Raw genomic sequence first — 25,871 nt, forward strand, 5'->3', positions numbered from 1 at the left:
GGTAATTTATCAGATGGTTTCATGTGCCGTTTGCACCAACACCAATGGTCTGAAGTAACAACAAGCAGAGATCTTTACACTCTCAGAGCTTTGATACCACGGCTATAAGGGCATCATACATAAAGGAATAAAGACACAAAAATCATTGGAAAAACTCAGCCCATCTTGCAGCTTTCATAGGAGGTAACGATATATAACCAAAGTTTTGGGCCTGAGCCCTTCATCAGGGGATGATTTAAAAAGCAGACAGGCTCAAGCCCAAAATATTGGTTATATATCTTTGCCTCATATGGATGTTGAGGGAGCTGTTGGGTTCCTCCCGCATTTCTGTGTATTTACTACATTCACATCATCTGCACATTTTCTAATTTCATTGCATAAAGGGAAGATTTGATTGAATTATTCTCAATTTACTGTTGAGAATGGTATCAATTGAACAAAGTCACAATCCTGAAATTCTGCTGAACATTTCCAAAATATGGCATCTGTTGCGTTATATAAAGTTTAGTGAGTCATAAAATATGTTTGACTTCAGGTAACTCAAGGATGAAAGATCATTTTAATGCCAACTATAACACAGAAACTTAGTTATTAAGTTATTATGAAAGCCTTGGCTTCAAATATATCATCCCACTCAAATAGATCACGTAATTCCCATTGGAAAAATTGTCATTTCTGTCTTATTGTCGGAGGTTTGGATCTAGGGTTGTTGATTGAATTGAACAGGAGTCGTGAGACTGAAGAGGCTGTGGGAGCACTAGATACAAATCCACAGACACTCAGTGACTCTGAAGGTATTCTCTTTTGCTTCTTATTGCAACTGCAAGGGGTGCCAGGTGACACTAATGGTGACTCTCTGCCTTACGGCAAGCAGAGGACATTTTCATGTAATATTACATGTTCTGTATTACATGACAATAAAGGATCTTAAAGCACAATTTGTTGTCATGAGATATAGTCGAACAAAGAGAACAATGAATGCTGAGTTTTCACACCCAACCTCTTTTCTTCCACCCCACTCCAATTTCCTAGCTAAATATGTTTCATTATTTTAATAGTGATTAACACCAAATATTCTTGTAAAATTTAATCTGAAAGTTAACTCAGTAAGTGGTAGGTGTCAGAATCATTCCGGAGAGAGGTGGAGTGATGACTCGGCAATTAGAGGGTGTCAGGACTGGGGCTTTGTCCAACTAGGTTAATAAAAGAAGCAGAGCAGGGAATTGGCCACTGGTAAATATCAGGACCACGGCAGAGAAAGGACTCAGCAACGAGAGAGTGTCAGGACCAGGGCTTTGTCCAAGTAAGTTATAAAAGAATGGAGGACAGTTTTAATGTTAAACAGAGCAGTGATTGGTTGAGGTAAGTGCTACAGATAAAGGGCAGTAACAAATAAAATGAAGGGAAGCTCAAGTGGAGCGCCAGTGCAGAGCACCCAGTGTGTGAGAGCAGGAGTGCGACTTTGTGGCTTTGGCTCAAGAGGCTTCTGCGAGGAGACACAAGTGAAGAACAAGTAAGGCTTTTTTTTGTAGTGGTTATATAAAAGTCACCAAGCTAGAGGTAATTAAATAAAGTAGGCATACAGGATCAGGTGATGTGTTGCAGCTGAATGATGTGAAAGCAGCTGGACCCCATTGTGCATGACTAGCCTCAGTCCATGATCTTGCCTGACAAGACCATTATCCTTACTTCTTGTGTGGTTACAAATGGGGGCAGCAGGAAGAATGACCAATCCAACCATAGCACCGTGGTTCAGGAAGCAATTCAAATAGGGGGGAGAGAAGGGATATGTAGTGGTAATCAGGGATAGTTTAGTTAGATCAATAGGCAAAGTTCTCTGTCGCAGGGATAGAGCATCGTGAAGACTGTGTGGCCTGCCTTGTGCCTGAATTCGGGACATTTTATCTGACCTGCAGAGGAAGAGGAAAGAGCCAGTTGTCGTGGTACATGTGTCTACCAATGACGTAGGTGAAACCAGGAGAGAAGGTCTGCTAAGGGAATTTGAGGTCTCGGGACCAAATTAAAAATTAGAACCAAAAAGGTGGATTACTTTGTGAACTATGTGCAAATTAGCACCGGGTCTGGAAGATTAGAGAGCAAAAATGAGTGACTCAAGGATTGATGTTGGAGAATTGGGTTCCGATTCATAGGAAATTGGCACCAGTATTGGGGAAGGAAGGAACTATTCAAAGGCCACAGGTTCCATCTGAAATATGATGGGACTTGGATCCTGGCGAATCACATAACTAGGACAGGACTTTAAACTGAATAGTGGCGGGGGCGGGGGGGGGGGGTGGTTCAAAAGATTGGAGAGGTTTGGATAGAGTGTGAATAAAGTAAAAGCAAAAGTTAAAAAAAAAGAGAAAGCTAAGAGTGCAGGAGATAAAAGTTAAGTGTAAAAGAGGCAAAGGTTTACTGGATTTTTAAATGCACAATGGGTATAAGAGCAATTTATCTCAATGCCCAAGAGCATTTCAGCTGAATGCCGTAGTATTCGAAACAAGGTTAGTGAACTTGTAGCACAAATCAATACAAAGGGGTATGATGTAGTGGTCATTACAGAAATGTGGTTACAGGCTAGAGGATTGGGAATTAAATATCCAAGGATATTAGATCATTAGGAAGGAAAGGCAGGAAGGTAAGGGAGATGGGGTAGCACTCTTAGTTAAGGATGAGATCAAGTCAATAGTGAGAGATGATGTAAGATCTAAGGAGCAAAAATGTTGAGTCCATTTGGGTAGAGTTTAGGAATAGTAAAGTGAAAAAAAATTACTAGTGGGATTTGTCTATAGGCTATCCATTAATAACATTACACTGGCATAGGCAATAAACCGAGAAATTTCAGAAGCACGTCAGGATAGAACAGCAGTTATCATGGATTACTTTAACATGCACACAGACCGGGTAAAACAGGTTGGTAGAGGTAACGTTGAAGAGGACTTCAGAGAACGCATATTTGATGGCTACCTTGATCAAGCATGTTACTGAAACTAAAAGGGAACATGCTATCTTGGATCTGGTCCTGTAAAATGAGACAGGAAAAATTAGCCATCTTGTAGTTAGGGATCCTCTTGGAAAGAGTGATCACTGTACGATCGAGTTTATCATACAAATGGAGGGTACAATAGCTCGAACAAAACAAAGTGTGTTTTGTCTAACCAAGGGAAACCATGAGCGGATGAGGGAGGAGTTGGCCAGGGTAGTTTGGGAATGCAGGCTAGATGGAGGGATGCTTGAGGAACAGTGGAGGGCTTTCAGATTTTCACAGTGCTCACAAAAGTATACGCCAGTTAAAAGCAAGGTCAGTGAGGGTGGGGACAACCAACCTTGGATAACAAAGGAAATAGAGAAAGGCAATAACTCAAAATGCTAAGAGCAGTGGGAAAATAGAAGATTGTGAAAACTTTGAAAGGCAACAAAAAAAAATACAAAGCGAGCAATAAATGGATGATGAGAAAAGATTACCACAAAATATAAAAACGTAATTTTTTTGTAATCATATAAAGTGGCTAAAGGGAAGGTTGATGCCTTGGAAGATGTGAAGGGGGTATTGATATTGGGTAATGAGGAAATGACTAAGGCTCTGAATGACTATTTTGTGTCTGTCTTCACAGTGAAGGACATGTCAAACATGCCAAAGACATATGGATGTGATGGAAGATGAAGAACTGGATGTAATAGCTATCACTAAAGAGGTTGTACTCCCAAAACTTGATAGATAAATCCCCTCCATCCCATGGTACTGAAAGAAATGGCAGAAGTTATGGTCAAGGCTTTGGTGATAATTTGCCAACATTCCATGGTGTCTGGGTAGGTCCTGGTGAATTGGAAGCTGGCAAATGTCACACCACTATTCAAAAAAGGATGTAGTCAAAAGGCAGGGAAATATAAGCCAATTGATTTAAGTCAAATCAACTCAAGTTTATTGACATCTGATTGTACAAGCACAACATGACAAAACAGCGTTCTCAGGTCCTCGGTACAAAACATGTAGATGCATAACCAGACGTAGCACACACTTAGACAAATAATATATATGCAGGACAAGTATTTTATCTATAAAATTAAATATTGTTTTTTTACAAATGAGAGGCTTGGATATTTAGTGTGAGTAGGTCTTTAGGTCGTGCCAGTGGGAAGTAGCTGTTCCTCAGCCTGGTGGTGCTGGCTCTGATACTCATGTATCTCTTCCCCGATGGGAGCAGCTGAAAGATGCTGTGTGCAGGGTGGAAGGGGTCCTCAATGATTTTGCATGCCTTCTTCAGACAATTATCGCAGTAGATTATGTTGATGATTGGCGGGGGGGGGGGGGGGGGGGGAGGTGGGGGGTGGGGAGAGAGACTCCAGTGATTCTCTCTGCCACTCATTGGACTGACCTCCAATCCATTTCTCTGCAGCAACATACCACACTGTGATGCAGCCAGCCAGGATACTTTGATAGAGTTTCTGTAGAAGGTTGACATAATGGTGGCTGGTAACCTTGCTCGATTCAATCTTCTCAGGAAGTGCAGTTGCTGTTGTGCCTTCCTGACAAGTGAAGAGATATTGAGTGTCCGTGATAGGTCACTAGTTAAGTGAACTCCAAGGAACTTGGCGCTCTCCACTCTCTCTACTACAGAGTTGTTGATGAGTAGTGAAGGATGGTCGTTCCTGATCCTCCTGAAGTCCATGAATATCTCCTTCATCTTATCCATTTTGACACTCAGGATGTTACTCTCAAACCATTTCACAAGATTTTCCATCTCTTCTCTGTAATGTGACTTATCATTGTTGCTGATGAGGCCGCCTACTATTGTCTTATCTGCAAACTTGATGACACTGCTAGAGCTGGATCTGGCGATGTAGTCGTGGGTCTGTAATATGAACAGGAGTGGGCAGAGCACACAGCCTGAGGTGTGCCAGTGCACAGCATGATGGTGCTCGATATTCTCCTATTGACCTGGAGAGATTATAGACATTCTGTTAGGAAGTCCAGGATCCAGTTACAGAGAGGGGTGTTGAGTCCCAGCGAGGACAGCTTCTCCACCAGCCTCTGGGGAATGACAGTATTAAATGTAGGTTGGGGTTTTTTTTTAAACTGAGGGTAGGCCAGATTCAAACCAGAGGACATGGCTTAAGGGTGAAAGGGGAAAGATTTAGGGGGAACTTCTTCACACAGAGAGTGGTGGGAATGTGGAATGAGCTGCCAGCTGGAGTGGTGAATGTGGGCTCAATTTTAACATTTAAGAAGGATTTGGACAGGTAACTGGATGAGAGAGGTATGGAGGGCTATGGACTGGGTGCAGGACAGTGGGACTAGGCCAAAAAAATGGTTCAGAACAGACTACAAGGACCACAGGATCCTGTTTCTGTGCTGTAATGTTTTATGGTTGTAGAGGGGATACAGAGCTGTTTTTTATTTTGGTTGGCAATCAGTGGTGAGCAGGGTGCCGCAGTGGCCGGTGCTGGGCCCACAACTGTTCATGATGCATAAATGATCTGGTAGAAGGGACAGAGTGTTGTGTATCTAAATTTGCTGATGACACAAAATTGAGTGGAAAAGCAAATTGTGCAGAGGATACGGAGAGTCTGCAGAGAAATATAGATCGGTTAAATAAGTGGGCAGTGGTCTGGCAGATGGAGTACAATGTCGGTAAAAGTGAGCTTATCCACTTTGGAAGGAAAAATGGCAAGCAATTGCAACAGGCTGCCATGCAAAAGGCCTTGTGCATGAATCACAAAAGGATGTTTTACAGGTGCAGCAGCTATCAAGAAGGCAAATGGAATGCTAGCCTTCATTGCTAGAGGGATTGAGTTTAGAAGCAGGGAGGTTATGCTGCACCTGTACATGGTACTTGTGAGGCCACATCTGGTGTACTGTGTGCAGTTCTGATCTCCTTACTAGAGGAAGGATGTATGCTTTGGATACCGGGCAGAGCACGTTCACAGGTTGATTCCAGAGATGAGGGGGTTACCAATGAGGAGAGATTGAGTCATCTGGGACTGCTCACTGGAATTTAGCCAAATGAGAGGGCATGTTATAGAAACATATAAAATTATGAAAGGCATAGATAAGACAGAGATGTAAGTTGTTACCACTGGAAGGTAAGACTAGAACTAAGGGGCATTGCCTTGTTAGTAGATTTAGGATGGAGATGAGGCAGAACTACTTTTCCCAGAGAATGGTGAATCTATGGAATTCTTTGTCCATTGAAGCAGTGGAGGCTACCTAAGTAAATATATTTAAGATTTTTTTTCATCGTAGAAGAATTAAGAGGTATGGTGAAAAGGCGCGAAGGTGGAGATGAGCCTATCATCAGTTGAGCCATGATCACATTGAATGACAGAGCAGGCTTGATGGGCCAGATGGGCTCCTCCTGCTCCTATTTCTTATGTTCTTATATACCTGATATGTATATCAAGTGATAATGGATCCATGATTTGGGCTGGAGGACGCCACTAGTTGTTGATTTTATGCAAATACCACATAGGAGATTTGACCACAGTCACAAGAAGGCAGAAAGTGTGATGTTATTTGGCCTCTGAATTTCAAAACCATTGATTTTAATTGAACTACCTTATGGAAGTAGGAAAGAGCGTCAGTGCCCCACTATATCTATGTAGCCGTGTGGAATGATCTTCCGGGAGAAATAGTGGCGGCGGAGTCAATTGTATTATTTAAGAAAAGGTTGGACAGGTATATGGATGAGAAGAAGATGGAGGGTTATGGGCATTGTGCAGGGAGGTGGGACTAGAAAGGGGTGTTTGGTTCGGTGCGGACTAGAAGGGCCTAATGGCCTGTTTCCGTGCTGTAATTGTTATGTTATGTTATGTTATGTTTAGTATGTCACTAAAGGCAAATCTCTGTCTTAAGAGGAGAACAGCAGTGTATGTACATATTCAGAAGAATGTGATTGTGCAGTTATACCATCAGAGTTAGTAATTGAAGCAGGCACCACATTGTTAGCCTAGTGCAGACATTCTCAACCTTTTCTTGGTTATGCTCCCCTTCGGACTCCACTCAAAGTCTATGGGCCCTTTTCCTTGTAAAACTATCAAGTTTAGTTGATTTCTTCCATACTTCTCTCCATAATTTTTTTTAAATTATGATTTCCGTATCTTCCCCCCCCCCAAAAAAAAATGTGCCATGGCCCCCAAGGTAACAGTGAAGCCCCTGTTGAGAATTGCTTTTGTAAAACATAGGAAATTAAAAGACACGAGACCAGAATCCACAGATATATTTATGAATACTGTTTGTGTTTAGCATAACCACTGATGTAGGCTGGTTAAAGATACTGGATGTGGCCCTAATGGTTCACATTGTCATGGAGCATGAAGAGAATGCAGGAATAGGGTAGCGAGGTCACATAATCAGCCATGAATGTTTTGAATGGGATGACAAAATGAAGGGCTGAATGGCCTCCTCCTGCATCTAAATTCTATGATTCCATGAAGCAGGCTGCTCCATTTTCATTCAATTCCCTTCTCAACATGAAGAACTTTTCCAGCACACAAAGCGCCATGTTTTAAAGCTTGCTTCCTTAACCTTGCTTCTTCATCACCTCCATTTACTCCTTCATGACCTTCCCACTGTTGTATCTCCATTGCCAAGTGTTTGGTTATCTTCCCATTTATTCCCTCTGAAACTCAGTCACATCCTGCTCCATAACACCATGGGGAAATTAGTTTGAACATGCTGTTCAATTAAAGATGCAGTGACTGGCCATCCAATCACCACAACCATCCACCATAGGACCAAAAGATATAGGAGCAGAATTAGGCTATTTAGTCCATCAAATCCACCCAGCTATTTCATCATGGCTGATTTACTACCCTTCTCAACCCCAATCTTCTGCTTTTTCCCTGTGACCCTTGATTCGCTTCCTGATCAACAATGTATCAACCTCCTTCTTAGATCCGCCCAATGACTTGGCCTCCACAGGCAACGAATTCCACAATCACCACCCCTCTGGGTAAAGAAATTCCTCCTCATCTCTGTTGTAAAGGGACATGTTTGTATTCTGAGGCTGAGCCTTCTGGTCCCAGAATCCTTCACCATAGGAAACATTGTCTCCACATCCACTCTATTCAGGCTTTTCAATATTTGAAAGGTTTCAATGAGATCTCCGCTCATTCTTCTAAACTCTAGTGAATACAGTCCCGGAGCCATTAAATGCTCCTCCTGTGATAACCCTTTTGTCCAGGAATCAAACTTGTGAACCTCCTCTGTACCCTATCCAATGCCAACACATCCTTCCCGAGATGAGGGCCAAAAACTGCTCCCATTACTCCAGATGAAGTCTGACCAATGCCTTATAAGGCCTCAACATTACATCCCTGCTTTTAGATTTGATCCCTCTCAACCTAACCATAGCTCTGCTTAAATTAGCCACTCACCTTTGTAAGGTAAAACATCATGAGATGGGAATGTGTAGGGAGTTACCCGGTACAGGGCTGTAACAAGAAGGGGAGGTGTCCTTGTACTCCTGTTAGGTAAAACATCATGAGATGGGAATGTGCAGGGCTGTAACAAGATGTGAATGCATCCTTGTACTTACAAGATAAGAGAGACATTGATGGATTGAGAGGCAGGAAGCTAGCAGGGAAAGGATAGCAACAGTTTTAGTCATTGGACAAGTAATGATATGATGATGTTCTAAGCACATATCCAAGGGTATAAAAAATCACCATTTTGCTGATAACGGCAGAATGCATTCTCCGACTAACATGTTTAGTCGCAAGTGTTACAATCCGGTAATAAAGAACAAAGAACCCTGATTTCGACTCAGCCTGGTGTTTGTCTCACTCATTCATGAACAAAGCAGACCTAACACCTTGGGAGATTATTTTGACCTTGAAGGAAATTCTAAATGATTTTTTTGGCTGAAAACTACCAACAAAATATCCTACCAGATGCATCCTAGAAACTTTAAGAAGAAAATAGATGCAGGAAACTCCATAAATCCTGATGTGTAAGCAGAGGCAAACAGGAAATGTTTATCTCAAGTCAAAGAGGAGCAAGGTTAGAACCCAAGTAGTTGGCCTGACACTAACATGGGGAAAAAAATACTTGATAACAATGCAAAAGAAATGTTAAAGTTGACAAGGATTTCCCAAAGTGATTCAAAGAGAAATCACAATATGTGTTGAAATGTTTTGAAAAGAGCTAAATAAATCTACAGATAATAAGTGGCCTTGTTTACATGTAAACATTAAATGTAAGTAGATAAGTTATTAATTAGGAAGGGAATCAAGGGTTCGAGGGAGAAGGCAGGAGAATGGGGTAGAAAATAATAGATAGTAAATTAGCCAAGATGGAATGGCAAGTGATCTTGATGGGCCAAATGGTCTAATTCTGTTCCAAAGTCTTTGTGTAAGTTTGTAAAATTCCTTGTACAATTCTTTTGTAGAAAAGTAAAGTCTGTACACCAAAATGCAGAGTGAAGTGGCAAAGATAATGACATAAAATTGTCCAGAGGAAATTGCAGCTGGAAGACTAAGGATTCTACCATGGTATTCATTACAATGACACAAAGAGATATTTTTCCTTGGAAGTAAATTTGATTTTTGACCCTCTCATTGAAAGTGTCCTGTCAGCAAACAAATGTGTTCAGCTAAGTTTTAAAAAATGCTAGAGGAATTTTTATGGCATTTAACTGAACAAATTCCTCTAAACTTCGGTATGTCACTGAAATCTCTGGAAAATGTCTACAGGTGGACCGTGGAAAGGATTCTGGCTGGTTGCATATGGAACCGGTATGGTCTTGTATGGAGGTGCCAATCCTCAGGGCAAGAAAAAACTCCAGATGGTGTTAACTCAGCCTGCAACACTTGGCTTCACTCCATCAAGAACATCTACAAGAGGATTGTGCCTTAAGAAAATAGCCTCTATCCCCAACACCCAGGCCATGCCCTATTCACTCTGCTAACATCAGGAAAAAGGTACAGGAGCCTAAAGATGAGCACTTAGCGGCACAAGGACAGCTTCTTCCCCACCGCCTGAATGATCAATGAGCAAAAGACACTGCCTTACTTTGACATTTTGTGCACTCTTTTTATTTTTTTTGTAAGGTGGTTTACATGAATGTTTCCACTATCGTGCTGGCACAAAACAATGGATTTGGTAACTTGTTCATGACAATAAATTCTGATTCTTATTCTAAACTATAAAATCAGGTTTCAAGCTTGGATCATATATTTTATCAGAATTCTTCTGCCAACCTTGTAACTGAAATCCAACCAAGTAGAGTAACTTAGTATCTATTACCGTGTCTTAACAATACGAAATTGCAAAGAGTGTCAGACCATGATTATTGGCTGATCATACCAAGTAACATGGTCCATGAAAAAAAAGACTGTGCAGATGAGTAGAATTCATTATGTTCTTCACAATAAAGCAGATAGATTTTAATATCAACATTCAAAGACATTCAAATTATGGAATGATTTGAAAATGTTTGCAGATTCTAAAGATCTGGCCTTTTAGAAAGAGAAGAAACAGTAAGAACCTGAATGTGAATATTGATCATTCAGAGAAAGCCACCAATCAATACAAAGCTATTTGTAATAAAGCTAATAAAATGCTTAGATTTATCTTCAGGGCAATTATCCAAATTTCAAGTACACTGTTCTAACCCAAGAGAGGTCATCGGCAGAGACATTATTTGGAATATTTTGCACAACGTGCACAATGACGGAGAAGACCATCTTAAAACTCTCAGAACAGAAAAGGGGCACAAATTATTCTTAAAAATGATGAGAAGATCAGATCAAGCCAACCCAAGCTGTGGTAGAAAATGAGTTTGGCTATTCAACATGAAATGAAATTTATTTTGCACTTTTCTGCAGCCTAATTAATGTATGAATTTAAAATTAAAGTAAATAGTTGTTGCTATCATGCACAGTAAACAAAATACAATTTGGATATAAATTACGTTCTTATGTAGCAAAGCACAATACTCCAACACTTGAGGAAGATGGTGGATTATCTGTTTTCTTGATGATTGGATTTTGCTCACATTTTAATGATTCCACAAGTCTAAGATGAAATATTATCTCCATGTCCACCCATGTGTGTGCAAGATCAATCTCACTTTTCTAAGTTTCATCAGACACAATCGTAGCCTGCCTGACCTTTCTTCATAAGAATGCCCGGCTACCAGGTGTTTCTCCAGTGAACCATCATCTAATGAATGTACATCCTTCCTTAAATAACATCAACACACTACACATTACTCCACATAGGATCTCACTGATGGCCTGTGTAAATGAAGCATAATCTTCCTACTTCAAATCTCCCAGCAATAAACAATAATACATATTTACAAATGTGATTAGCTTCATTCTGTTCCTTTGTCATCCTTTATTAATCTTTCTTTGTTGTTTTATTTCACATATTCTGTCCAATCTTCCAAAATGCCATAGATGTAACTTCCATTTAGTGAACTTCATTTAGACATTTCAATTCAATTAGCATTATGGCTTATTTCCAAGAAACAGAAATGGGAAGAGATGTTCTACTAGAACAGTTGATTAATCCATGAATTTGACCAACATGTCAGATTTCTTGAGACCAGGAGTATTAACCAGAAGTATTGTGGGCAATTTTGATCTCTGTAACAGGCAAAAATTAAACCTGCAATGGATAGAGTGTAGCAGAGATTCACTGGGTCATTTCCAGGGATGGTGGGTTGCAAATAAGGAGAGATTGAATAAACAACATTTCATTGAAGCTTTATAAACTTCTGACAGGGTCTCACAGGCTGTATAAATGGAGGATATATCCCCTGGTTCTAGGCTCAAGAGTCTAGAGCTTAGGGTTGTATTCTAGCAGTAGAATATAGGACAGCGCAGGAAGAGGCCCTTCACTTCTTGGCTGCACCATACCCAATGCCCAAATTAAACTAAGACTCTGGTTGCATTCTATATGAAACCCCTATTCCCTGCATTGTCATATCTAGAAGTCTCTGAAACATTATTATTGTATCTGCTCCCACCATGACTCCTGACAGCCCATTCAAGGCACCCAGCACTCTCAGTGTAAAAAAAACAATTCCCTTCCTCACCTTAAATGCATGTCCTTTTGTAAGTTATTTTTTTACCCTGGGAAAAGCAATGATTCAGACTGTCTACCTTATCTACGTTTTTTATCATTTTATAGACTTCAGATCATTTGGAGCTGAGTTGTGGAGATATTTATTTATGCAGAGGTTGGTGAATATTTGGAGTTCCCCAGCAGAGAGGATGGTGAAGGTTGAGTTATTGAGTTCATTCAAGTCAGAGATCAAAATCTATCTATTAAGAGAATCAGGGGAAAATGGGACAGTAAAGAAAAAGGGTGTTAAGAGTGGAAGATCACCTGATCTTGATGATTGCAAAGCAAGTTATTAAACCATTCAGACCTTACATATATCAATTAAGTGACTTCTCATTATAGTGTACACAAGCCAAGCTTGTCCAACGTTTCCTCATAAAACATTCCACCTCTATCAGTTATCACTCCAGTGGACCTTCTCTGAGATGCTTCCAATGAATTCACATTCTTCCTTAAATAAGAAGACCACATGCACCCATTTTTTTAATTTTTATGGATCCAATCCACCTTTTATTTTATTTATAAATTTAGAACCACACAAATAATACACATAATTAAAAATAATACAAATGCATGCAGCATATAAAAAGATAAAAGAGGAAAAAGACCATATACCACCCTCTCCCCCCTTGTAAAGAAGAAAATGAAAGGGACAAGAGACCCTCAACAGAAGTACCTACTGCTTTAAAGTTTCTTATAGTATGCTGAGACCTTAATGAGAATGGGAATGTCAGAATTTCATTTAAATATTTACACCCATATTTTGTAAATATGGGCTCCATATCTTGCAAAATATATAGTGTTTGTCTGTTAAATTATAAGTAATTTTCTCAAGTGGTATACAACTCCAAACTTCAGCATGCCATCATTCTATACCAAAATCCATGTCAGACTTCCAAGTTATGGCAATACATTTTCTTCCTATTGCTAAAGCAGTTTGAATAAACTTCTTTTGATACATACTTAATTTCAACGTGTGTTCAACACCCTTAACATCACTCAGTAAAAATAACACTGGATCTGGTGGGAACTTGATACCCATTATTCATTCCAATAAGTTACTGATTTCTAACCAAAAAAGTTTAATTTTAGGACACTTCCAAGTAGAATATAAAAATGTACCAATTTGCTGTCCACATTTAAAACATAAATCCAATAGCATATAATTGATTTTTTTAAAACTTAGATGGTGTTAAATATAATTGATGAATAAAGTTATATTGAACCATTCTATTTCTCACATTTATTGTACTTTTCATATTTTCTGTACATATCCCAATCCAATCATGTTCATCTATTTGTTTATTCAAGTCTACTTCCCATCTTTGTCTAGATTTAGTTAAATTCAAAGCACCTGAAAATACTAGATTTTGTCACAATCAGGTTAACCTATGTGACTGTCATGAACAGTTTGAGACAGAATTAGAATTATTGTTATGTAATGGAAATATAAAGAAACTTATTTCAATGATATATAGGTTAATACAAAAGAGAACACAAAAAATGGGTTTTCATAAATCAAGTCCACAACCTTGATGAAAACTTAGCTTTAACAGTGCTCTGGTGAGAAGACGGAAATGAATCATGAACATGTGTCGCTTCCCATTTTTGTTTGCTTATCAGTAATCATTCCACTACAACTTCTATTTCTGACTCAAAGCTTGGCATAAGATAAAATGCTGTGTTGCTTTATTGAATGGGTAAGGAATATCAGTCAGAATTCAGCTATTCAAATGCATGCATGAAGGTTGCATCACATGAGACAAACGATAATATTTTCTTATTCACTTATAGAATCTTAAAATGTAGACTTCTAATTAGAGGAGAGTAAAAATATAGCCCTGGCAAGTAGCCAAAATCTAACTGAAAACTAATCCTAATGATCTCCTCAATCATATTTAGTATCTGTAAACAAAATTACTTTAAATGCAATGCCTTTTGAACCCATAGCAGCCAAAATAACAGAAGGTATACCATTAATAGCCACATGCTGGTTCACATCACTGACATAGAATTCCTTGCATGTCATCCAAGTCACATGTATTCTGGGGAGGTTTGGAAGTAATAAACTACTGTGGTCAATAAAATAGTCTGTGGTGTGACACATTTAGTATCGAAGTTAGTGCAACACTATTAGAGCACGAGCAACACAGTTTGATTCCATTGCTGTCTGTAAGGAGTTTGTTGGACTGTTATTTTGCTATTATTTTATATCATCTATCATTCCCTCACTAATAATGTCTAGCTTTGATGTTACTGGAATTGCAAATGTTCAACGGTTTTCTAAATTAAATCCACAATTTACTGCAATTTTTGAATGAAATCTCACACACTTGCTCGTAATTTTCAGCATCGGTCATAGTAAATCTGCCTAAGTGCAAGAATGATGGTAAAATGGCTTGAATATTTATCCTTGTAATTCAAGGGGTGTATTTGTATTTCAGGAGATATGGAGATTGTGGATTTCATAGGATAGTTGGGTGCTTCCTTGGTCATGATTTACTTCTACTCTTTCTTTCTGATTTCGGCTGACGTTAAACTCAGAAAAAGGCACCGTGCAGTTGGTAGAATGTGTACATTCTTACTGTGACCAAACGAGTTGCTCTGGTTTCCTCCCACATTTCAAAGATGGTTAATCAGAACACAGGGTGAAGGAGGGTGGCAAAAGCTAGGAGGACTGATGAGAATGTAGGGAGAGTAAAGCATGGTTTTAGATGCAAGGAGATTAGTTGAGGCAGATGCTTGATGGTTAGTGTGGACAAGAAAGGCCAGTTTCTGTGCTGTTTTGGCATCTGGAAGGGTGCTGGGATACAGCAGGTCCAAGTAAAAACCTTTATAAACAAGAGAGGAAGGACAAAATTGTCATTAGAACAAGATACATTTTGGAAGATTTGATTGATTTTGGATTTAAATCATTTTAGACAGTGCCTGATGAAGCCAGAAAGCAAATTGAAAGTCTCTGGCTGAACTGGGAGAATATCCTCCCTCACTTTCCAACAACTGCAAAATTGCATTGTGAGACAGAACTCTGAAACCTATCCAGTGAGGGGAAATTGCGCACATCATTTCAAGCAGAGGAAGCTCACAAACTGTACATTAGGCTTCCCTAAGTATGGTACAGCATTCTGTGAGTCATTTGAAATATAGGCACCAACAGCCTGTCAGTGCACACCAACTGTTGTCTGATTAAGCACTCTGGAAGCTCAACTTCAGCAAGAAAAGACACTTCCAACTTATTTGTAATACTCCAAAATGCTGTCTATACAGGACTTTAAAAAGATCAACTGAAGGTAAATAGTTAACTTTAAGTTCATTGTCACATGCATGTACCAAGGTGCTGTGAAAAAGTGTGTTTTACGAGCAGTCCAGCTATACACAGTACAAGTAAAACACAGCACAGAAGTGAACTGTTACAGAAAGAGGTAACTTAGTACAGAACAAAGGCAACATAAATTTGCTTGTGTGAGGTTCATTCAGGAGTTTGATAATGGCAGGAATGAAACTATTCTTGGATCTGGTAATGCATGATCTCACACTCATTAATCTTCTTCCTGATGGCAATGGGATGAAGAGAGTGTGGCTGGGGTAGGATGAGGCTTTGAAATATTGGATGATTTTCCAAAGCAGCAGGATATATACAGATGATCCTCAACATACAATCGGGTTAATCCCAGCAAACCCATCGTAAGTCGAAAAAAATTGTAAGTTAAAAAAGAGTACAGGTAACACCGACAGCGATGTGTCAGTCTTCATACTGATCCCATAGCCCCGCTCTCCCCACAACCCTTTATCATTCTCAACACTGATCCCACTGCCCAGCTCTCCCCTGACAGTGCTACATCAGTTCCCACACTGATCCTACTGCGCCGGTCTCTCCCCACAGTCCTGTATCAGTCCCTGAAAGTTTTCCGACAGAACTAAAAGTGATTAACCAAGGAGGCTACAAAAAATTCACCTTGGAGGAATTATCAACTTTAATTGGAAAAATCAACGATGCTTGAAAATAAATAATGAGGGTCATGCCATTGTACCATCGTAACTTCAAAAAGTCATAAGTCAGACCTTCATAAGTAGGGGAGCACCTGTAGATGGAGTTGATGGAGTGTGTGAGATGGCCTGAAGTTCACCTGCAGGTTCTTACAGTCGAGGGCGGAGCAGTTCCCGTCCCACACAGTGATGCACCCTGACAGGATGCATTCATTGGTGCACCTGTAGATATTATTGAAGACAATCACCTCGAGGTTCAAGAACATTTTTTTTCTCAGTAACTACCAGGCTCTTGAATCTCCCCCTACTTCTCTAACCATAGCCATAAACTATTCTGGGTCCATCTGCTGCCTTTCTGCTTTTCCACCAAAAGGCGTTTGCATTATTGAAACATCACTTTTCTTCCTGCACTCACTGCAACTGTGAATATTTATTGATCGACCTTTATTATTTATTATCTATTTTACTCTCTTGGCATATTGTAATTTAACTAATGTACCTGTGTGGCCACAGCAAGTAAGAATTTCAGTGCACCTGAACTTATGACAATACACACTTATCATCATCACAATTTGTTGGTCTCGATAAAGGGTCCTGACCCAAGGCATTGACTCTTTCCCCCCACAGATGCTGCCTGACCCACTGAGTCCCTCTACCTTCTCTTTATACATTTAAGATTCCAGCATCAGCAGACTTTTGCGTTTCTCCATTATTTGTTGTTGTTTTGTGCGATCTGTGAAAGGAGTTTTTGCAATTGAAAATTTATTTTAATCAAATCCTTGAATCACTGAATTTCACTTACTCTCTACCTCTCAGTTGTATACATCACTCTGGCTGCCCATCACACGGGCCATCTGAGGTTAATGCAGAACCGTAAGCAATGAGGGCCATAGGTAATTAATAGTCCTGGCTAGAGTTACCACAACCTGTTGTTTTCTCCTGCTGTTGTTTTAGATTGCTGTATTCCCTTGTCTTGTTTCAGATTTCTTTATTTAAAACAAACTCACCCCATGTCTGCAATGTAACATCGTTATCACCTCTAATGAAGACTTCTAGGTCAGCGAGACTAATTTAGTGGGGCTAAAGCTTCATCCTGGCTGATCCCAAAAGGTCAATCAGTTCCATGGCCAACACATGGAACCATTGAAGGTGAGGAAGAGATAAATCCCAGCCACTGCACCCCAGCTGCCACGAGACCACATCTCAGCAACCTCCTCATAACCCAAGCAGGATTATGGAAAATCTGAAATCTTTTTACATATAAAGTGCAGGAGGGTGTTCAGGAATCTTTGGAAACAAAGAGCATAGAGCCAAAGCACATCGGCGAGGGCTTAAAGGGACATTCTTGTATGCAGTGAAGAGAGACGTAACTGGAGAAGGTGTGGGAGCATTGGGAAGGGGTGGAGTGGATAGGTTGGAGTTATCATTGCAAAATTAAAGGTGCATAGACCCCCAAGGACCTTAGCAGATAAAGCTCAGGACATCATGAGAGGCAGGTGTAGAGCATTGTGTTCAGACCTCAATGCCTCCCTATGGGAAAGATGTGGTAGTTTTAGAGAGGGTACAGAGGAGATTTACCAAGATGCTGCCTGGATCGGAGAATATCCAGTGAAGGTTGAAATCTGGGGAATTTCTCTTTGGAATGATGAAGGATAAGAGGTGACTTAACAGAGATGCATAAGAGAGGCATAGATCAGGTGGACAGCCAGCAACTTTTCCCAGGGTGGAAATGTCCAACACTAGATGACAGGTGAGGGGAGGAAAATTTAGGGGAGTCATTAGAGGTAGGTGTTTTACATAGAGAGTGGTGGGTGCTGGAAATGCATTGCTGGTGTTGGTGGTAAAGGCTCATTCAGGAGAGGCATTTAAAAAAACTGTTAGTTATATAGATGTAAGAAAAATGAAGGTTATGGACCATGAGGAAGGGAAGGATTAGATGGATGTAGAGTGGGTTTATATTGGTCAACACATTGTGGGATGAACTGTACTGTAATGCTCTATATTCAAGGGAGAAGATTACTGGTGCCTTGATAAGGGCGGAAAATATGATATCTTTATTCAAGAAAGAGATCAGGAATTAGCCAGATAACCACAGGCAAGCAAGTCTGATGTTGGTGGTGAGGAAGTTAGGCAGTGCAATGGCAGATAATCCTGGTAAGTGTGAGATGGTGCACCTTGGGAGGATTAACACATGCAGAACATAAGCATAAATATGAGGGCTTTGGAACATATCGAGAAACAAAAGTATCTTTTGGTACAAGTCCAAGTGTCTCTGAAGTTGGGGTAAGATGACAAAAAGTATACTTGCCTTCATTATCTGGGATACAGAATAGAGGAGCAGGAAGATTCGGGTGCAACTTTATAAGATTTTGTTTAGGCCACAGTTAGAGCACTACATTCAGTTCTGGTCACAGTACTATGCTTGCAAGAATATGTGCAGAAGAGATTCATCAGAATCTCAGGTGCCTGAGAGAGGGCCTCGAGGTTATGAGGAAAGAACTGATAGGGTTTGGTTGTGTTCCTTGGACTGGATCAAGATCAGGAGGGACCTGAATGAGGTGCACCTTCCCTCATCACCCAGGGTTTAGGGCTTGGGGAAGGAGATTTGGTGTGGGTGTGAGGAAGAATCTTTTATACCCAGAGGGTGATTGGAAACTGGAGCATCCTGCTAGACAGGATGTTAGAGGGCAAGAGTCTTGCAACATTTAAGAGGTATCAGGACAACCACTTGAATCAGCAAGATGAAGAAGACCATACACCAAGGGCTGGTAAATGGGATTAGTATAGCTATGTATTTGATGGTTGTTGTGGACATTATGGTTGAAAAGGATTGTTTCCATGCTGTTTCGATTTTACTCATTAGGCCCTTTTGTACAGCCTCTTCAAGGTGGGAATATTGCACTTTTATTGCGCCACGATATTCTGTGTAAAAGGTACGAATACGGAATGGGGGAGGGGGGGTTCATTGTAGTCCCATCTGTAAGCTGGCAGCGGAGGTAGTCACGGCACAGAATCGCATTATGCTGCCGTTGTTTGATTCAGTATAAAAAAGCAAAGCTGGCTTAATGATGGGCCTTCTTTACGACAGTATTGCAGTGTAAAAAGGACTATTGTCTCTTTTTAATTCAATTAAGTGGATTACTATAATTTTTAAAACAGACTTATTGCATGAGCAGCATCCTCAGTCTTACAGTTGTAAGTAAAAATGTTTTCAGTGACGTGCGAAAGATTGCAGATGCTGGAATCTGGAGCAACAAAATCTGCTGAAGGAACTCAGCAGATCAAGCAGCATCAAGAATGGCTAATACTGTGGGCCAGAGCCCTTCATCATGAACGCATTAATTCCTGCCTTCCTGTCATCATAGAACCATAGAAAATTACACCACAGAAAACAGACCCTTTTGCCCTTTTAGTCTGTGCCAAACTATTATTCTGCCTAGCCCTTCAGACCTGCACCCTTGAGAATTTTTTTCAGACTGCAATTCGGCTGAACTTCACCTACAATTTCGACAAATGCGTCTTCCGGACCACTCGGCTCGCAATTCTAGGTTGCGTTGTGGAGAACACGGTTGTCATGCTGACCGCATGTGTCCCCTCATGGACTACCCCCTCCCCACCCCCCACACCCAGAAGGCACTCAGACACTGCCTGGGCTTTTTCGTCTACTATGCCCAATAGGTTCCACACTATGCCGACAAGGCACAGCCTCTCATCAAGACCCCCTCCTTCCCCCTGTCAACCGAAGCCAGAGCGGCCTTCAGCCATATCAAATCAGACATCGCCGCTGCAACACTGCATGCCATCGACGAGTCCATCCTGTTCCAAGTCGAGGGTGATGCATCCGACTTTACACTGGCAGCCACTTTGAACCAGGCTGGATGGCCGGTTGCCTTCTTCTCCAGAACCCTCCAGGGTCCTGAGAGCCAACACTCCTCTGTCGAGAAGGAGGCCAGGCCATAGTTGAAGGAGTACATCATTGGAGACAATACCTCACTGGCAGGTGCTTTACACTGCTGACCAACCAACGCACGGTCACCTTCATGTTTAGCAATACCCAGCGAGGTAAGATAAAGTATGACAAAATCACCAGGTGGAGAATCGAACTCTCCACCTTTAATTATGACATACTGTATTGGCCTGGTAAACTCAACGACCCGCCAGATGCGCTCTCCAGGTGGACTTGCGCCAACATATAACTGGACAGGCTGCAGACACTTCACGAGGAGCTCTGTCATCCAGGGGTCACTAGGTTCGCACACTTTGTCAAAGCTCACAACCTGCCCTACACGGTCTCTGCACCCCTACCATCCATCCACCTGTCCAAAAATCACCTTAACTGCTAAAATTGAGCTGCATTTACCACTTCAGCTGGCAGCTCATTACATATTCCCTCTGCTCTTTGGGTGAAGATGTTCCCCAAAACTTTTCCCTTTTGACCCTTAACCCATTACCTCTAGTTTGTATCTCACCTCACCTCAGTGGGAAAAAGCTTAGTTGTATTTACTTGGTCTATACCCCTGTAATTGTGAATCACAAAGGTCTGCAGAGACTGTGATTGTAGTAGAAACACACAGAAATATATTTTACAGGGCACAGTCAAGACTGTCCTGTCTGGCTGCATCGTTGCATGGTATGATAGCTGCAAAGCTAAATGGCTGAGAAGATCACAAGGGTTTCACTTTCCTCTATTGACAACATTCACCAGGACCATTGCTTAAATAGGGCTCAAAGAATTATTGAGAATCCTTTCCATCTAGTACAAAGTATCATTGACCCATACCATTCAGAAAGAGGTACAGTCCATTAAAATCAGGCTGGGAAATAGCTTCTTCCCACAGACTGTAAGATTAATGAACAGTATCCTGTGATAGAGTAAATCATTCTAAAATATATATATACATATATAAATATATTTATTTTAAATTATATCTTTATTTATCAATATGATTATTATATACTGTATATGTGCATCCAGCATGGTCTGGAGAAACGCCGTTTCATCAGGTTGTATATGTACAGTCATATGATCATATCTTGAACTTGATAGCATGGAAAAGAGAGATGGTACAATGAGGTCATGGTGGGAGAGGTGGGATCAGGGACAGTGGGGGAATTGGTGAACCAGGGAGGGGAGAGAGCTGTGAGAAAATATTTTCACTCTCAGGACTGAAAAGCTCCTTTGTTGATGACCACACAGAGCCAGCATCATTGTTTGATCATTAAAGTCACCTTCTCTCCTATCCCAGCAAGATCAGTACTTTGAAATTTGACATGTCTAAAGACAGCAAGTTTACACAAAGAGCTATTTTCCTTATCCCAGCAGATGAACAGTCAGACCTTTCTGACCATTCGAGAGTAAAATCCTCTTTGGCAATTGATTTTGCAGTTGTGCCAAAAAAAAAAGTGATAGAAGTCCAGTGAAAAATTATGATCTTTCACCACCTGATCTGGTGTTCAATCATCCACATTGCCTGCTGAATTCTATAAACTTCCACATAATTGCAATTATTTTCTCAAAAATATATTTTGACACATGCATTCGTTGAAGACAATCTTTTTTCTTTGGCTTGGCTTCGCGGACGAAGATTTATGGAGGGGGTAAAAAGTCCACGTCAGCTGCAGGCTCGTTTGTGGCTGACCAGTCCGATGCGGGACAGGCAGACACGATTGCAGCGGTTGCAAGGGAAAATTGGTTGGTTGGGGTTGGGTGTTGGGTTTTTCCTCCTTTGCCTTTTGTCAGTGAGGTGGGCTCTGCGGTCTTCTTCAAAGGAGGCTGCTGCCCGCCAAACTGTGAGGCGCCAAGATGCACGGTTTGAGGCGTTATCAGCCCACTGGCGGTGGTCAATGTGGCAGGCACCAAGAGATTTCTTTAGGCAGTCCTTGTACCTTTTCTTTGGTGCACCTCTGTCACGGTGGCCAGTGGAGAGCTCGCCATATAATACGATCTTGGGAAGGCGATGGTCCTCCATTCTGGAGACGTGACCCATCCAGCGCAGCTGGATCTTCAGCAGCGTGGACTCGATGCTGTCGACCTCTGCCATCTCGAGTACCTCGACGTTAGGGGTGTGAGCGCTCCAATGGATGTTGAGGATGGAGCGGAGACAACGCTGGTGGAAGCGTTCTAGGAGCCGTAGGTGGTGCCGGTAGAGGACCCATGATTCGGAGCCGAACAGGAGTGTGGGTATGACAACGGCTCTGTATACGCTTATCTTTGTGAGGTTTTTCAGTTGGTTGTTTTTCCAGACTCTTTTGTGTAGTCTTCCAAAGGCGCTATTTGCCTTGGCGAGTCTGTTGTCTATCTCATTGTAAATCAATGAGAATGAGATTGAAGACAATCATTGAGTGGATAAATATAGTGATCAGCTTCCAGGCCACTTGAGTCATTGATCTTATTGGAGATCCAGCAGAGTAGCAGGCCCTTCTGGCCCATGAGGTTACGCCACTCAAATACACACATGTGACCAATTAACCTACTAACCCCCATACCTCTTTGGAACGTGGGAGGAAACCAGAGCACTCAGAGGAAACTTATACAGTCAATGGTGAATTCGAACACGGCTTGTTGGTGCTGCTATAGTGTGGTGCTAACCATTACGTTAACTACGCCATCTTGTGCAGTGGTGTGACTTTTCAATGGAGAGTGGTCTTACACAACCCATACTTTATGATGCTGAAAACTATCATTCCTTGCAAGTTTCAAAGAAAGTAGTTTGCTAGCTAATGTCAATTACATTTAGGTTGTTAAATATTTCTGTGTTATTTTAGGGAATCCTTGCTGTCAGAACTTTGTAGGGAATTTTATATTTGAGCACAAAGAAGATGACCTTAGTGGAATCCACATTTTGTTATCCATAGGTCAACCATGTGAATGAAGAAGGATATCTAAGTTTAGAGCAGGATCTAGATCAGCTGACTTGGTGGACCAATGAGTGGAAAATGGAATTTAACTCTGACGTGTGTGAGATGTTGTATTTTGGTCAGTTAAACCATGGCAGGCCTTGGATTGTGAATGTTATGGCCCAGGAGAGTGTTGTGGAATAGAGTCCAATGGGCACAGGTACATCATTCCATGAAAGTGAATAGTTCAACTCAGATAAATAACTTAGTGAAGAAAGCTTGGCTTCATTGGGCAGGTATGAGTAGATAAGTTGGGGCCTCTTGATTCAGCTATGCAAGATGTTGGTGAAACTACACAGAGTACAGTGTGCAGTTCTAGTTGCCCAGCAATAAATTGGAAGGGGTACAGATCAGATTCGCCGAGATGTTGCCAGGACTAGAGAGGTTGAGTTACTGGTATAAATTCAGTAGGCTGGGTCTTTATTCCTTGGAACGAAGGGGTCTGAGCAGAGATCTCATCGAGGTTAGAAAATCAAGAGCAGCATCAAGAAAGTTAATGCTCAGTCTTTTTTTCCCCAGGGTAGGTGATTCTAGAACTGAAGTGTATAGGTTTAAGTTGAGAGGGGAAAGATTTAAGAGGGGCACCTTTTTCATTCAGAGGGTGGTCCATATCTGGAAGGAGCTGCTGAGGAAACTGTAGAAGATGGTGCAATTACAACATTCGAAAGACATTTGGACAGATTTATAGGCAGGAGGAGCTTAGATGGATATGGACCAAATGCATGCAAATAGGTTCAGCACAGTTGGTTGGCATGAACCAGTTGGGCCAAAGGACTCTACATCACTGTCCCCCATGGATAACAGGGATTGAGTGCTTTCAACATTTGGATTTGTTGTTGATACAAGTTTAAAAAGGAAATGAAGAGGGAAATGGGATTACTCTTTGGCTGCCTCAAACAATTGATTTATATTTATATTTCAAATTCAGAAATATTTGCCATCTCAATTTTGGCCCAACTAGGAGGCCATTCCAAATCCATCAATGAACTAATAAATTTAAGTTGGGCTGCTTCATAATAATTTTGAAAATGTGGTAAACATAATCCCCCTAACTCATATTTCCAAGTTAATTTATTCAAAGGATTTATATGTTTTTTTTTGGTTTTTTTTAAATTTTGAACTCCAAAGGGGTGGACAGAAGAAATGATGATGAAAACTTTTGCAGATAACTAACAGCCCTATATTTACTGTCCGCAGGGACCTAATTATACATGTGAATGTCATTAATTATGAAGCCCAGGGCTGCAGCCTCTTTTCACCAATGAAGCCTGCTTCATGTACTAAAAGCCCAGCAATGATGCAAATACCTCATTTGTATCATGATAGTTCAGCAACATGGTTAGCGTAACACTATTCCAGTGAATCTGGCACTGTCTGTATAAGGAATTTGTACCTTCTCCCTGTGTCTGCATGTGTTTCCTCCAGGTGCTCCTGTTTCCTCCCACCCTTCAAAACATACGGGGTTTGTAGGTTAATTGGGTATAATTGGGCGACATGGGTGCTATATGTCTAAAAAAAAACAAGATGTATTTATCTTGCATGTCATCCAAGTGAGGTCACAGAGGAATATTCAGTGAAAAATGGACCTGAGCCAAAAATCAAAGCTTGCTCAGGGCAACTAGTTTTCAGTAAAATATGAAAGGAGGAAGGGGGCTTTATAGATGATAATGTATGGTCCTAGACAATTAAAGCACATCCACAAATGGTGATTGAAGGATGAGAAGAGATTTCACATGAGGAGAATAGGGATAAACCATAGTGAACGTAAAATAATGACTTTTCATTACCAGTTTTGGAGAGTTGTTTAGGCAAGGTAAAGGGAACTTGGTCATGTGATGCCCATAGAATTTTGAATTAGCTGAAGTTAAAGAATTTTGCTGATGGTTGGCCAGCCAGGAGTACAATGACAAAATTCCTCCCAGATTGGCTGGACTTGGGTCTCTTATTAAAGAAAATGGGTAAATTATTCCTGAATATTTATAATTATTATATTTCTTTGTCTGTATGTGATTATTATGTGTGCTGTGAGAGAAATATATTGTGTGTGTTAGGCACCATAATCTGCAGAAACACTGTTTCATCTAGTTGTAAATGTAGTTAGATGATGAATTTGAATTATGCCCACATAATTGGCATCATTGCACTAAAGCAAAACTGAGCAATTTGACCAGAAGCAAGGATAACCAGGAAGTTTAGGTAAGACTGTCCCTTATAATCCACACCTTACAACTGACTGTGCTACATCTACCTTGTAAACAGCAGAAAGATAGCTTGAAGGTACAACAGTTCATTTGTTTTGCAGAAGTGAGAGTAAATTTTCAGAGGCAGGTGATGGGGATGGGGATTTAGAAAGAGAACATTCAATGTTTTTTTAGCATAAGCCAGGAAGCATAGTTTGATGGTGAGCATTTAGATAGGATTCTGGAGACCTTGACAAACAACAGGGCTCTCAAGGCACGGGTCAGATCCCACCAATATAGTCTCCAAAAATATCTGCCAAATCTATTGGAAATTGAAGAGAAACACCATCAATGTCCTCTCCCAGTCTAATATCCCCAGCATAGGGACAAGGTCAGCTTCATGAACAGTCCAGTTCCAGTGAAGGGGCTTTTGAACGAGCATAGGGAGGCATAGCGGTTAGAGTAACACTGTTACAGTTCCAGCGGCCTGTGTTCAAATTCGCCCTCTCTCTAAGGAGTTTGTACATTCTCCCATGTCTGCGTGGGTTTCCTCTGGTTCTCTCCCACCCTTCAAAATGTATAGGGGTTTTATGTTGGGCGGGCCAAGCTTGACAGAAGGGCCTATTACCATGCTGCATGTCTAAATTTTAAAAATAATAATTTAATTTAAAAATAGCATGGATTCTTCATCCTACCAGTCATTGCAACCATATTGATCATTTAAACTTTTCAAG

General features: G+C 40.9%; 1 protein-coding gene across 4 annotated transcripts in view; it reads right to left on the minus strand.

Annotated features, from left to right (window-relative positions):
• The window catches only part of LOC138755087 (ephrin type-A receptor 5-like), a 306,363-nt gene that overhangs the window by 145,892 nt on the left and 134,600 nt on the right, over nucleotides 1-25,871 (minus strand). The window contains exon 1 of one of the 4 annotated variants that reach the window (XM_069920368.1): nucleotides 24,351-24,427. The exons of the other annotated variants lie outside the window; for them this stretch is intronic. Within the exon in view, the coding sequence (XP_069776469.1) occupies nucleotides 24,351-24,369 (19 nt within the window). The 5' untranslated portion in view covers nucleotides 24,370-24,427. Of the gene's footprint in view, nucleotides 1-24,350; nucleotides 24,428-25,871 lie in introns of those variants that run through there. 4 annotated transcript variants of the gene reach the window in all.

The sequence above is a fragment of the Narcine bancroftii genome, chromosome 1 (assembly GCF_036971445.1).
Source record: "Narcine bancroftii isolate sNarBan1 chromosome 1, sNarBan1.hap1, whole genome shotgun sequence".
Lineage (NCBI taxonomy): Eukaryota > Metazoa > Chordata > Chondrichthyes > Torpediniformes > Narcinidae > Narcine > Narcine bancroftii.